At 44.9% G+C, this 13,375-nt stretch overlaps 2 protein-coding genes across 2 annotated transcripts; one reads left to right on the top strand and one right to left on the bottom strand.

Annotated features, from left to right (window-relative positions):
- The first annotated feature begins 4,416 nt into the window (after window positions 1–4,416).
- LOC123056130 (uncharacterized) lies at window positions 4,417–5,897 on the top strand. The gene is made up of 5 exons (XM_044479853.1): window positions 4,417–4,663; window positions 4,775–4,862; window positions 5,055–5,124; window positions 5,249–5,456; window positions 5,578–5,897. Exons 1-5 carry the CDS (start codon window positions 4,417–4,419, stop codon window positions 5,772–5,774), a joined length of 810 nt encoding a protein of 269 aa, XP_044335788.1. The 3' UTR covers window positions 5,775–5,897.
- Window positions 5,898–9,349: 3,452 nt separating this feature from the next.
- On the bottom strand, window positions 9,350–12,346 carry LOC123055260 (phosphomannomutase-like). The gene is made up of 10 exons (XM_044479250.1): window positions 11,927–12,346; window positions 11,741–11,807; window positions 11,532–11,608; window positions 11,388–11,423; window positions 11,252–11,307; window positions 11,075–11,174; window positions 10,882–10,977; window positions 10,718–10,807; window positions 10,457–10,508; window positions 9,350–9,702 (listed from the first exon to the last, which is right to left on the bottom strand). The coding sequence occupies exons 1-10, from the start codon at window positions 12,053–12,055 to the stop codon at window positions 9,647–9,649; spliced, it is 759 nt and encodes a 252-aa protein (XP_044335185.1). The 5' UTR covers window positions 12,056–12,346; the 3' UTR covers window positions 9,350–9,646.
- Between the last annotated feature and the right edge of the window lie 1,029 nt (window positions 12,347–13,375).

The raw sequence follows: 13,375 nt of genomic DNA, 5'->3' as shown, positions 1-13,375 counted from the left end.
AAAATACTTGGCAGTGCTCAATAATCTTATTTTTTAATTCCTCCTCCTCTATGTCCCCTTAATCTTATTTTTTAATTCCTTTATACTTAAAGAATTTTTACTACATGCAGGAGTGACATATGGCGGACGATAGAGCCGAGCCGCTTAGGGATCCGGAGGCTGAACGTTATTTAATGGGCATCATCAACAACGAGATTCCTTATGTGCCGGGCTCAGAATATGAGCAAGAAGAGGATGTAGTCTCTTCTTTTCTGAACCTTGACGGTGGAACAGAGATTGTCGATGATCAAGAAGGTGAAGGAACGGACATTGTCGACGGAGGTCAACCGTCAACAAACGACGATCTCGAATTGCAAGGAGCAACCACCTCCGGCGAGGTATATATATACATTGAGCCTCTCGTGATACAAACTTACTGAAATGTGAATACATATGTATTAACGCGCGCGACTCTCTTTCTTTTTTTAGCCCTCCGGATCGAGTACGACAAAGCATGGCAAATCCAAGGCGATGAAAACAGGAGAAACATATGCCATTGAGTTTGTCAGTGAAACCGGCAAGCCCCTACAGCACACCTCAAAGTTTATCAACCAATGCGGAGTCGTTGTTAGAGACAACGTCCCGATCACCGTCCAGGAATGGAAGGAGCCAAAGAAGGCACGTCTTGGTTTCAGTTTTGTCGACAAGAGAACGAAAAAGGATTGCTGGAGAAAGCTTATGGAACATTTCATTCTACCTCTGGAATACAACAAAGTCGATGAATTCGGTAACGAGGTTCCGGGTGGACGTCAGAGGAGGAGGCTAGTTAAAGAGTTCGCTCTTTAGAAGATGGGCGAAGCATTCCGGAACTTCAAGAAAAATTTAACCCGTGACTATGTCAACAAGGGCAAGACTCCGGATTTCAATGGACAACATGAGAAACTGAAAGATGATTGGCCAGAATTTGTGAGGCAAAAGCAATCGGAGCATTTCAAGGAAATATCGAAAAAAATAAGGATAATGCGAGTAAGAAAAAGTTCCATCATATTATGGGGCCAGGAGGATACCGCCTTTCGGAGCCTAGGTGGCAGAAGATGGAGGAGGACCTAAGGGTGCAAGGAATCCCTCTAGGTATAGAGGGATGGGACCCAAGGGCCAAAAGCTGGTGGTACGGGCATGGGGGATCGCTAGACCCGGAGACAGGGGTGTGTGTTCACCGGCAGAGACAGTTTGCTCCCACCCAAGCCCTTATTGACGCAATGACCCAAGCTCAAGAGGGCTTGATCAAGTTCAACAGAGAGAAAGACGCACTGACAACAGCCCTCGGGAATGATGAACACGGAGGACGTGTACGAGGCAAAGGCAAAGTTCCGTGGAAAGTAGGGTTTTCCCAGGACAATGACCCGTACTGTTACAGAAGCCGTAAGAGAAAGACGGACCGGGATGCAGATCTTATGACGAAGTTTGCATCGGAACTCCATGAGTTGAAGCAGACCGTGCATGAACTAGTAAAAGAAAAATCGGCTGCAGGGCCGCATGAAGATCATGAAGCGGATCGCGGAAGCCAGCAGCGGAGAAGCAGCGTGGCTTCCACGGATGCCCCGCCTGGTGCTAGTGCACCGATGATCGAGATTCGTGCACCGGAGCCTCACTACCCCGTGGATGATGTAAAGGAGATGAAAGAATGTGATCTGCATTATCCCGTGGGGAACGTTTCCACGAAGGTAGCTAGCGGTAGTGCTTTACCCTGTACACCTGGAGCACTCCACCACAACAACCCCATTGCATATGGCTATGCTTGTGTCACGGTGGAAGACATAGTCCAAGGGTTTGAGGACCTGGAGATTGACAAACCTACACCCGAAGGGGAGAGAAGACTTGGAGATGTCAAGCGCCAGATCATTCTATGGAAAAAGAAGTACATAGTGTTTCCAGGCGAGGCGCCAAGGCTAGCAAGTCCACCCCCCTCCGATGGTGGTGGTGGTGGTGGTGGCGGTGGTGGCGGTGGTGGTGGTCGTGGTGGTTCACCTACACCTCCTTCACGCCATTCGACGCCGTCCCCCGATCCACAACCTCCGGCGGGTACGACGCCCCCCAATCCTCCTCCGGCGGGTACGACGCCCCCCAATCCACCTCCGGCGAAGAAGCAGAAGCAGGCGGACACCAAGGAAACCCGCTCCTGGACTATTAACCCGGACCCTTATGTACCTAAGACCACAAGGGTACCGGAGCCATCACTGAAGCCTCTCCTCCCAAGGCCTTGGGAACTTAGTGAAGCTGAAACCAAATTGGCCGCGTTTGCTGATTATGAGAAATGGAAGGCGGATATGAAGGCGATAAAAGAGCCTGAGCCCAAGCAAGTATTCACTGAGAAGCAAAAGAAGTGGGCTAAGGATTTTTTGACGACACCATCCCAAACGAGCTGAATATGCCTGACGACTATGGACATGAACTTCGTAGGCAAGCAAAAATATTGAAGGAGGAGAAAGAAGAAAGTAAAAAAAGCGGAAAACAAGTTGACCAGCTCGGGATGCAGAAGAAACAATCGATCCCCCCGCTCATAGTGAAAGCCGGTCCGGAAGAGGACCCCGAGATCATAGCAGCTGCGGCAGCACTTGGATTGACTGTAGCGAGTGCCATGAAACAAGCGTCCGAGATGGGTTTGACTCTTCGTGCCTTCTTAGGCCTTGAGGATGCGCCAGTATGTGAGATAGCATTACAATATGTGCGGAATGGGCCTCTCGTCGAGCCTGCGCGGGAAAAGAGTCTACCACCACAAATGCGAAATCTGCTACGTTGGTACAAGCAATTCATAACATGGGCCGACAAAGAATATGTTTATGCGGATGTTACAGATGAGCATCACACCAAACGGTACTCTGTACAAGTTCATATGAGTGAATTGTTCCAGCTGTTCAATCTGCGCGACCTCGACAAATCTATGCTGAGTTGCTACGTTCTGTAAGTGATTTATTTCTACCTCATCTCGTTCTTCATTGCCTGCACTATATATATATATATATATATATTGTCCTAACTATATTGTTGTGTACGCTATTATGCAGATTGAAGATTTGGGAATGCAAAATAAGAAACATCCATGATGTTGGGTTCATTGACCCACATATCGTTAATGGACATGTGTTACAACATCACCCCGAAGACGTGGAGAAAGACTTGTATAAGTTTCTTAGAAAGCATCAACTCAAAAGTCATATTCTATTTCCTTACCATTTTGGGTGAGTGTTTCTCTCTTGTGCCCATTCTCTTTTGTTTACTCCATGCATGGTATGTCTAATCGATGAGTTATGCATGACTGTGCATGTAACGTGTCCGCAGGTTCCACTGGATTCTGCTAAATATTGAACTTCACACCTCCAGAGTTCTAATCATGGACTCTATGGATTCGGATCCAAAGCGTTGGGCCGACATGAGAAAAATGCTGCAAAAGTAATTATTTTCAATCATTTGAGCTCTATATGGATCGGTCTCTTTCGTTCATTTCCTAATATAAAGTAACTAATAACTCCCTTGTTCATTTAATTTTCTTTGCCCTGTAGGGTTTGGAGACGGTTCTCAGAAGAAATTGTCGGTGAATTCAAACATGAGCTAGATTTCAGAAGGTTAGTTAATGTGGATAAGCAGCCACCGGGGACCAATCTATGTGGATACTATGTTTGTGAGAACATCCGGAGACACACCTCTGAGCGGAAGGCATCGGATAGCGTGCGGAACGCGACGGATAACTTGCGGAGGAGGCTTAGTCCAGAAGCTCGCTTCCGACCAATTCAAGAAGAATTAGCAGGATTTTTCATGAGGGAAGTCATCAATCCTAAAGGAGAACACTATACCGAGGACGAAGAAATTTATATGCATACCCGAGATTGAAACTTGTTCGAAGTTGTATATGGTCATCCATCCTAATTGTGTATGGAAACTTGTTCGAAGTTGTATATGGTCACCCGAGATTGAATATATATTATATATTCCTCTTGAATTCTTCTTGTTTGAAATTTCATATGCATGTATATAGTAGCGTAGAATATGTGTACTGAAACTTCATCAAAATTAAAATAAAACACAAAATAAAATATAAAAGAAATAAAACACTCCAAATTAAAAAGAAACCAGGTTTAGGGGGGCTAAAACCCTAAACCTACGGAGGAGGCCTTTAGTCCCGGTTGGCCACGAGAACCGGGACTAAAGGTCCTCCGCCCCGACGGACCACGGGCGCCCACGTGGACGGGCCTTTAGTCCCGGTCAGCCACAAGAACCGGGACTAAAGCCTTTAGTCGCGGTCCGTAAGAGGCGCGACTAAAGGGGGGGTCTTTAGTCGCGCATATTTAGTCCCGGTTGCACAGCCGGGACTAAAGGCTGTTGCGAACCGGGACTAAAGGGCTTTTTTCTACCAGTGACCTCTTTATTTTTTAAACTGCCATGATTGAAGATGAACAGATTGAAGGTTTCTCGAAAAAAAAGACAAGAAAATCAAGGCACACAATAAACGTAGGCTATTGGAGCATAACCACGCTGGACACGCGGCCCGCCGACGGCCCAGATCCAAATCCAACCAGCCGGGCCTGCCTAGTGCCTACACGAGCAAAGGCAGGTCGTTATTTATCTCCGTCTCCCTTGTCTCAAAAAAAAAGAAAAATTCTCCGTCTCCCTATCCCGATCGGCTTAGGTAAGCACATACGGGGAAATCTTTGTATTTATACTTTGGCCCGGCCGCCAAGAGCCACCGGACAAACACTAGAGATCGATTGATCCATGGGTTCCTTATTCTCTTCCCCAGCCGCCGGCGGCGGCGACGGCGGCTACGATTACGCCAACGCTCTCCGGGACTCCGACGAGTACATCGGCCGCTCCATTGAGAAAAAAGAGTATGTAATTTTCTTACAAAATTTGCTTAACTGCTTGCATGGGATCTATTCTTATATTCTTGCTATATGAGATTCATTCCCTGGATGAACGTCTGATTGTTGCCCTGAATAACCATTCCATCCATTATGTTTATTCTTTTAGAAAAGGATTATGTTTATTTATTTGGTGTACCCTTGTTTATTTGGCAACAGAGAGGACATCCCCTTCCGAACTTGTACGCTTGTCGACATCGCCCTCCATCATTACAACTCCAACAACCCGGTATGATACTCTCTCTCTCTCTCTTTCTCTCTCTCTCTCTCTCTCTCTCTCTCTCTCTCTCATACATCCAGGCGAGTGCTTAATACTTATGATTGAGAATTTAAGATCGATCGCTGCGATGCAGGGTGCCAAGTTCGAGTATCCTGAGTATCCTCCTCAGTCGACATCGGAGATGAAGGCCGCCTGCGTCGGTTTCAGAGGAACTTTCTGGTACCACCTCAGCTTTTCGGCTCGCCCGATGGATGCCACCGCCGAGAAGCAGCACTTCTTCGCCGAGCTATATTATCATAGACAGTTCCGCCAACTAGCTGTTCAGACATGCACCATCTTAGGTACTACCTAAATTTACCTTTACATTCTGACGTACTATGTTTGCTAGCCACTTACGTATATGCATATTATTATGCCATTTGCAGCTAATTCTCTCTCTATCTCTCTCTATAATGTCAACAGGAAAGCCGTTGTGCCGCTTTAGCAGGTCATGTGCATTTTGTCCAGAGGAATCCAATATCTTGCACCCAAGCGATGCAGAATTTGTGTGTGGAAAGCCTGATCACAAAAAAGAGTTCTTCCGCAAGAGAGATATGCTAGTGCGGCCATACAATTCTTTTATGATACCTCCTGATATAGATAACAGCGATGATCCATGACTCAACTCTTATGTTATGGCGTATATATTGCAGTTGTAAGATAACAACTACGATTTTTTTCTTGTTTATCATCCTTGTTCAATTTTGTCGATCACTAGAAAAATAAAAACTAGTAGTATTTCGAAATTTAATGTGCACAAGAACGAGTACCATAACTGAGAAGCATGGGTGCAGCTATGATGCATTTTCTCTCTCTTTTATTTCAGTGGTGCAATTTTTGTTATATTTCTCTCGGCCGAGGCTCCCAATGGTGATGACTAGCTAGCCTTTTGTGTTGTGGCAGTGCCATGGAGACGTTATGCTATCCTAATGTGTTTTTCCTACGCTAGAACATATTGATCGAGTTTTTATAAACCTCCCATGGTATCAACTGTTCCCAAACTCATCCCTCTCATCTCTCACACGATATATCTCCGATAACATACCTCTGTTAATCTCCGTTGACACGGTGATTCCACGTCCCGCGCTTCTCCAATTTGAAAACTCCTAGGCCAAAAGGCCGGGCTGCTGAGCAGTAATCCAGAGCACTTGGGTTTTGGCCCTTCACCGTTCAAACAACGCTCTATTTCTCGTTTCCGTGCTAAATTTTTTGAGAATCCATCTCAAATGATGACGAAACTATCTATCCCACTGAGTACTAGAGAGAACAATTGTAAGTTTTTCATCAACGTTCCTCATGTGTTAAAGGAAGACCGACCTCTCTCACGCCCTGAAGTCTTGAAACAGGCTTTCGTCCCCCTTTATAAATAAAGGCACAAACGGCCAAACTGATACACAGTGTTGAGGAGACCCTCATACAAGCAGGTCGAAAGAAAAATAAAACGGCAGTGATCTAGTGGCACACGTACCACTAACCCAACACTGAACAGGAAACCAGGAGACACCATCCCTAACACATAACACCCACTACTACTGGACAAGACCGGAGCCAAGCCGCCTGAAGAAACCACCGGTCACCATGGTACCGAACCAACACCAAGCCAACTCCGGAAAGGACCGCCTCACCGTAGAGGCAGCCCCCTCGCTCCGGGCCATGGAGCTTTCTCTCCGGAAAATCGTTATCAAAACCACCCAACAAAAGGTGAGAGAAAATGCGGCATATTGGGTCCAACATGGCAAGGTTCGCTCTGCACTTGACAGGGACGGAAACACATGATATTTCCATGCCTCTATGTCGGCACGTTTACGACGAAGCAAGATGTCGGTACTCACTATCAACGGAGTCGACTTTTTCTCCAATGACGCCGAAATCTCAGTCCAAACAAATTTTTATTCAAACCTCATGGGCTATTATCCAAACCATGTCCTACAACTTCGAACTATCGACTCACCCTTTCTAGATCAGAAAATCTTCGACGCGCTCTTTTCCATGAACTCTGCTGTTAGTTCGGGGCCTGATGCGTTTTGCCAGGTTTCTACTGGAACTTTCAGCCACTAATGACTAATCCAGGACAAACTACGTGCGCTCTTTCTCGATTTCTATCAGCATTTTGCGGGCATCTCCTGCTTAAACCGAGCATTCATTGTCCTAATTCCGAAAAATTCAGAGGCCAGATCTCCAAACGCATTTCGAACCATTTCGCTTCAAAATTGCCCGACCGAAGGAGTAGCAATGCTTCTAACAAACAACCTAAAGCCACTCATCCTGCTGCTAGTGCACACCAACCAAACATGTTTTCTCTCCGGCAGAAATATCTCCAAAAAAATTCTCTACGCAACGGACATTCTCTACTGTTGCACCCATACCAAAGCTCCCGCACTTATCATCAAACTAGATTTCAAAACAGAGTTCAATTCGGTCTTCTGGCTATCCCTTCTAAAAGAAATCTGTGTTCAATTCGGTCATCAAACTAGATTTCGAAAAAGAGTTCAAGCGCTTACAGGTGGTCCTTTTCTATCAGAAATCAGTTTCAACCTCTCCAAACCAGTCATGAGAGTTCATTGAGAAAATTAGTCAGGAAACTGGTAGATTTTTGGGGCGCCCAAGGAATGTGGTAGCAAATCCAGAATTGAACTTGAAATGTGGCAGTTTTTTTGCAGTTCACTTGAACTTGTCCCGACTGCCTGCGCCCACCCTTATGGTGCTACGGGTGCACCATCTGTCAAAAATACACTGTACAAGTGTATTGTTTCACTTCGGTTCTGTTCTGTTTTCAGGAAAGGAGAGAGCATCAGCTTTCAGTTAAATCTACATATAAGATACTGGTTTTGTGTTGGGAATCTTTGCACAGAAATCATGTCATTTATTCTTCATTTAAATAAGAAAATACTGATCATGTTTCATAGTCAGTAGTACCACAACTCTAATTTCTCAACTTGAGTTTCAAATAGTTTTTCTTCCATGTGCTGGTGTTTGCATTGCCCATTCAGCTCTGCCATTATAGCTCTCCGACTCTAGTTAAGCAATTGAAAATGCCTTGTGAATTTACCAGAGTTCATGCATAACAATCTTCATCAAGCTCCGCCACCGTTGACGTCTATGGCAGTATAAGCAGAAGCACTGCATGCATCAATCTTATTCATCTTGATCTTCCCAGATCTACAGAAAGGTCAATTGTACTACTTGCTACGACACCCTGCAGGTTGGAGGCGAGCCGGCAATGGGAGGGGATCGGGCTAGCTGGCGTCGGCGTCTCCGCGACAGCTGACAGGGGAGTGGTGGGCGAGCGGAATGAGAGGGACAGAGGAGAGCGGGCGGCCGATCGGCGACGTCTGGCGACAGGAGAGGAGCTGTTTTTTTTGAGCGAGAGGAGAGGAAGTGATGGGAGCGGGCTGCTGCCTTGCTGGGCTCAGGCCGACATGCTGCCATGTCTGGGCCACAAAATCTGCAAAAATATGACACGCACATATTTTGAATTTGTCTTTTTAGATCAGGGGCGCCACCTATGGCTTATCCAACCCCATAATGTAAACTGTATCCCACTTTCTGTGGATTACGATGAATAAAGCTCTGCTTTATCCCTAAGAAAAACTCTCTCAATTTTGTGAATAATTTTTGAATTGACGAACTCTTTTGAACTCACGAACATTTTCCCAATTTTCGAAACCCGTGATCATTTTTTAAATTCATGGAATTTATTTTAGTTCAAGAACTTTCTCAATTTTTGAGTTGATGTTTTTTAATACGCGATTTTTTTCAATTTCACAGACGTTTTTTTAATCCGTGAACACTTTCAAATTCATTAACATTTTTTGAACTCACTTACTTTCTCAATTTTGTGCACAATTTTTGAACTCATGAACAATTTTTTGTAGTGAATTTTTTTGAATTCTAAAATATTTTTTGAATTCGTGAACATATTTTGAATTCACAAATGCTTTTGCGAATTAGTGAACATTTCAATATTCAAATGAACCTACCAAATTGGAAAGACAGTGTGGTAAGTATCGAAATAAAATAAAATGTCGGCTCACTGGGATACTTTTCTGAATTAGTGAACATTTTTTGTGAATCTGTCTATTTAAAGTCTCAAGTTTGCACTTGGGTCAATGAACCAACCCCCTAGTTACCTCTTGCCTTTGCTTCTTATCAATGCAACTCCGTTTGGTAATCAATGGAATGCGCGCCACAACAATGAAAGGTGGCCAAGTAGGAAATATATTATATCACGCAGGCTACCAAACATGCCCTCATACATTTGCGCCAAATGCGCGCATACAAAATCCGCTGTTTGTGAATGTATGTATACCATGTGTATACCAATACCAGTTCTGTTTACAACAACAATAGCGATAAACTACACCCAACGGGGAGGAACGCAAAAAATGTACCGAGTTCAAAGGGAGATCTATAAAGGAATTATTCCGAGACGGCGAGCGGTTCGAGGGGTGCGGGTGAACAAATGAGTGTAAATGGCACGGTAGTCTGGCGATCACTCCGACAGGAAGATGGATTTGCACTGCTGCACCGTGTCATTGGGGCTGGTAACTGCACATGTAAACGGTCAGTCAGCACCAAATCCCGGTAAATAAATCATATGTTAGACTCGGCGAAAAAACTGGGCCAGAAACCAGCTCTAGTCTCACTAAGAAAGTGGAGCAACAAAGTAATGCTTCGCAACTACTCCCTCCGTTCCTAAATATTTGTCTTTTTAGAGATTTCAAATGGACTACCACATATGGATGTATATAGACATATTTTAGAGTGTAGATTCACTCATTTTGCTCCGTATGTAGTCACTTGTTGAAATCTCTAGAAAGACAAATATTTAGGAATGGAGGGAGTAAATCACAATGGGAGTTGCGTAATGTTTCTGAAGGAGTATTGATGCCCTATTATTACTCGGTTACAGCCCGAGGTGCACTCTTCAGGGACGAATATGACTTGAAAAGGTGCTACTCTGGATGATTAGATATGATGGTGAAAAGGTAGTTTCTGACAGTCACTACAGCTCGATCATCAACAATTCAGAGTGGTTGGATATTAATGATACTGCCCTCATGCTTGAGCACAATGCCAAATATGAAATCAGTTAGCAACTGAGAATTTCGTTTGCTACAAAGAGGTTCTCTCTGTCTCTCCTGTTTATTTATTAACCAGCCATTCGAGAAATCTCCTGTTAAGCTACGATATTTCTTATCATGCAAAATTGCTCGTTCAGGGATGTCCTATATATAAATATAAATGCCTTCTAGATTTCATAACCATCAGAAGAATAGCTTTTAACATACAACAAGCATACCTGTATGACCAACTGTTCTTTCAGATTCAAATATCTCATGATCATTGCCACCCTATTAAATATAATGAAAGGAAAAAAGAATGTCAGTTTTAGTTTGTAGTATACAGTACAGTTAAGTTTGTAGTAATTAAATGGGATGTTGCTAACAGTGGTTTGAAAAGTTTATCAAACAACATCTTGTGTGCACAAAGGTACTTCACGAAAAGAAAAAGAGATTTCTTTACTTGGAAGCACTGCACAACTAAAGTATATATCTCTTACCTTGTAGGTTTTGTCCCCAAAGAAATGGATTTCTTTGAATTCTTCGAGATATCTCAAGCAGTAGGTTTTGTCCCAGCCTTGCGGGAATACCTGAATTCAGTGATGCAGTAGTAAATACCAAACTGAAGATATCTAGCAGATTTTTACGAGTTTAGAACACTTACATCAAAACTGATCTGCCCTCCAATAGAAAAGGTCAGGTTCAGGTGTGCAAACTTTTCGCGAAGCACTGACACCATTTTAGGCCGAACGTTATGTACCTAAACAAAACGAGTCGGTTCAGTTTCATGTTTTTCTAGTAGCTATTTTCCCTTTCTGATTATAACTAACTACTTGTTCTTATAAGACAATCCGTACCTTATCATACTTCTCAAAATCATCACGTTCTTCTTGACTACAGTTCCTCCCTATAGGCGACACATTGATCATTCCACTCCTGAACTCTATGAATGTACCCCTGTGCAAACATTTACTTTACCCGGTCAGTAAAGGGCAAGCGCCCGAGGGAATTTTCGAACAGGATTCCGCACTGACCTTTTAATTGGGATATCCAAGTCCGCAATGTAATGAAGAGTGAAGTTAATGAATTCCTGCAAAGAACACATAACATCACTACCAAGGCCTCAAAACTCACCTACAACAACAGCGCAAGAAAGAAGGCGACGCTCACCTTAAGCTGGTCATCTCCAAGATACGTTTTCAAGCTCTGCAGAGTGAAGAACACCAGGCAAAATTCAGTTGTACATCATTAATCTCCGGTAAAATCAGTATACCTGTGCTAAAACAGCGCGCATTATGCGGCGTGGGCACTTACTTGCGTCCCGATGAGCTTGCCGTCCTTGTGAGCGACCAGGCCATTCTCGGAGAAGACGTAGTCGTAGTCGGTGATAACTGCGGCGGGGAGAACAAATATCAAGCTCAGTTCTTGCAGTTACAGTTACAGACAAGGTGAGTAAACAGTGCGGTTAGGGGGGACTCTGGATCCAAGCAGAGTGTCCTGCTGAATCCAAGCAGGCTGGATACCTGATTTGCCGAGCTGCTCGGAGATCTTGACCAAATCGGATCCCCCCACCACGCCGACGGTCACATTCTGCTCCCAGGAAGAAAACCAGAGCGCCAAACCCAGACACACAGTGAGCAATCTCGCCTCAGGATTGTACTGAAAAGAAACTGAAACGAGAGAACGACAGGGTCACATTCGGGCCTCACCTCGCGCAGGCGCTTCATGAACTCGAGCATCTCCGGCGTCACCTCCTTGCGGGGCGCGGTGAGGGTGCCGTCGACGTCGAAGAGCGCGAGCACACCGGCGGTCTTCCTCGCCGCCGCCGCCGCCGCCATCTTCCTCCTGCTGCTGAAGCTGCTACGAAGAAGAAGAAGAAGAAGGGACGGGGCGCTCCTCCTCGCGGCGGCCGCGTGATATAGCGCCCCCGGGGTGGTCGCCGGGAGGAGGATGCGTGCGACGGAGAAAGAAGTCAGCTTTACGGCGCGGATCCAGATGCGCCGGGGCTGCTCCTCTATCTCTTCTCGCTCCCCCCACGAGGCTACGAGGCGGCGACGGCGACGACCGGGATGACGTCGGCCCACGCGGGTCGGTGCGCCGCGCGCGCCAGGTCAGCCGCCTCGACGTGCTTCCGGCGACGTGGCGGTCGCGGAGTGGCGCACTGCGCACAGAGTTCGTATCCACACCCCCACGTAGGAGACACGTTGGGACTAAAATCACTCTGGACTTTTTTTCACGGCAAACATTATATTAGTCCCTCCGTCTTATAATATAACACGTTTTTTGACACTACACTAGTGTTAAAAAATGTCTTAATTATGGGACAGAGTAGTAGTTAATACTAAAAACAGATTCATAGTTAAATAAACTGAACCGTACAGGCGGTCGAATCGGGAAAAAACGGAACCGGAGATCCTCTCGATTTTGTAAGCACAAAAGACCAACCAGGGCGGTTTTTCCGTGGAACCAGCTAATAAACCGGGCGGTTGAACCAGTTTAGAGAGAAACTCCTAAAAATATTGCTACAAGTAGCGGGATTCGTCCCAAGTCATGGACATTGGCCTATCCTCTGGCCAATAACCACCTCAACAACCATTTCTATTTAACCCTATTTTAATTGTATATTAGCACATATTATTACTCTAAATATATTTTTTGATTGTAAAAAACCAGCAATCGAACCAGTGAACCGACGGTCCGATCAGTAAAAACCTGAACCGAAGGTCTTACCGGTTTGACCACCGGTTCGGTTTTTTAAACTATGCTTTTTTCACCGCACTCATTATGTAATTAATACTAAAAAACAGAGTACAACTGCATATGAAACTAGCATAAAGACGGGAACATGACAGATGTTCACAAAACATACAATAGCAAACCCCACATATAAAATATTACAAATAAGTTCTTTGAGCATCCTCGGCGTCAAATGCAATGTGGTAGCCCGCATGCTGAACCGCAACACCGATTACTCGACTGACGCAAGCACGTCCGCAAGCTCATCCCTGCTACCTCTTGAGTATGCGTTGGTTTTCCCTTGAAGAGGAAAGGGTGATGCAGCAAAGTAGCGTAAGTATTTGTTGGAAATATGCCCTAGAGGCAATAATAAATTGGTTATTATTATATTTCCTTGTTCATGATAATCGTTTATTATCCAT

The sequence above is a fragment of the Triticum aestivum genome, chromosome 2D, assembly GCF_018294505.1.
Source record: "Triticum aestivum cultivar Chinese Spring chromosome 2D, IWGSC CS RefSeq v2.1, whole genome shotgun sequence".
Classification (NCBI taxonomy): Eukaryota; Viridiplantae; Streptophyta; class Magnoliopsida; order Poales; family Poaceae; genus Triticum; species Triticum aestivum.
Note: the sequence above shows the minus strand (reverse complement) of the source record. Positions and strands in the feature narration are given on the sequence as shown.

Coding starts and splice junctions, on each gene's coding strand:
- LOC123055260 (XM_044479250.1), bottom strand. CDS start 12,055: ATGGCGGCGGCGGCGGCGGCGAGGAAGACCGCCGGTGTGCTCGCGCTC. Junction 10,978..11,074: donor ATTTTGAGAAGTATGATAAG/GTACGGATTGTC, acceptor CGTTTTGTTTAG/GTACATAACGTTCGGCCTAA. Junction 10,808..10,881: donor GAGGGCAGATCAGTTTTGAT/GTAAGTGTTCTA, acceptor CACTGAATTCAG/GTATTCCCGCAAGGCTGGGA.
- LOC123056130 (XM_044479853.1), top strand. CDS start 4,417: ATGATTGAAGATGAACAGATTGAAGGTTTCTCGAAAAAAAAGACAAGA. Junction 4,664..4,774: donor CCCTATCCCGATCGGCTTAG/GTAAGCACATAC, acceptor TCTCTTCCCCAG/CCGCCGGCGGCGGCGACGGC. Junction 5,457..5,577: donor TCAGACATGCACCATCTTAG/GTACTACCTAAA, acceptor TAATGTCAACAG/GAAAGCCGTTGTGCCGCTTT.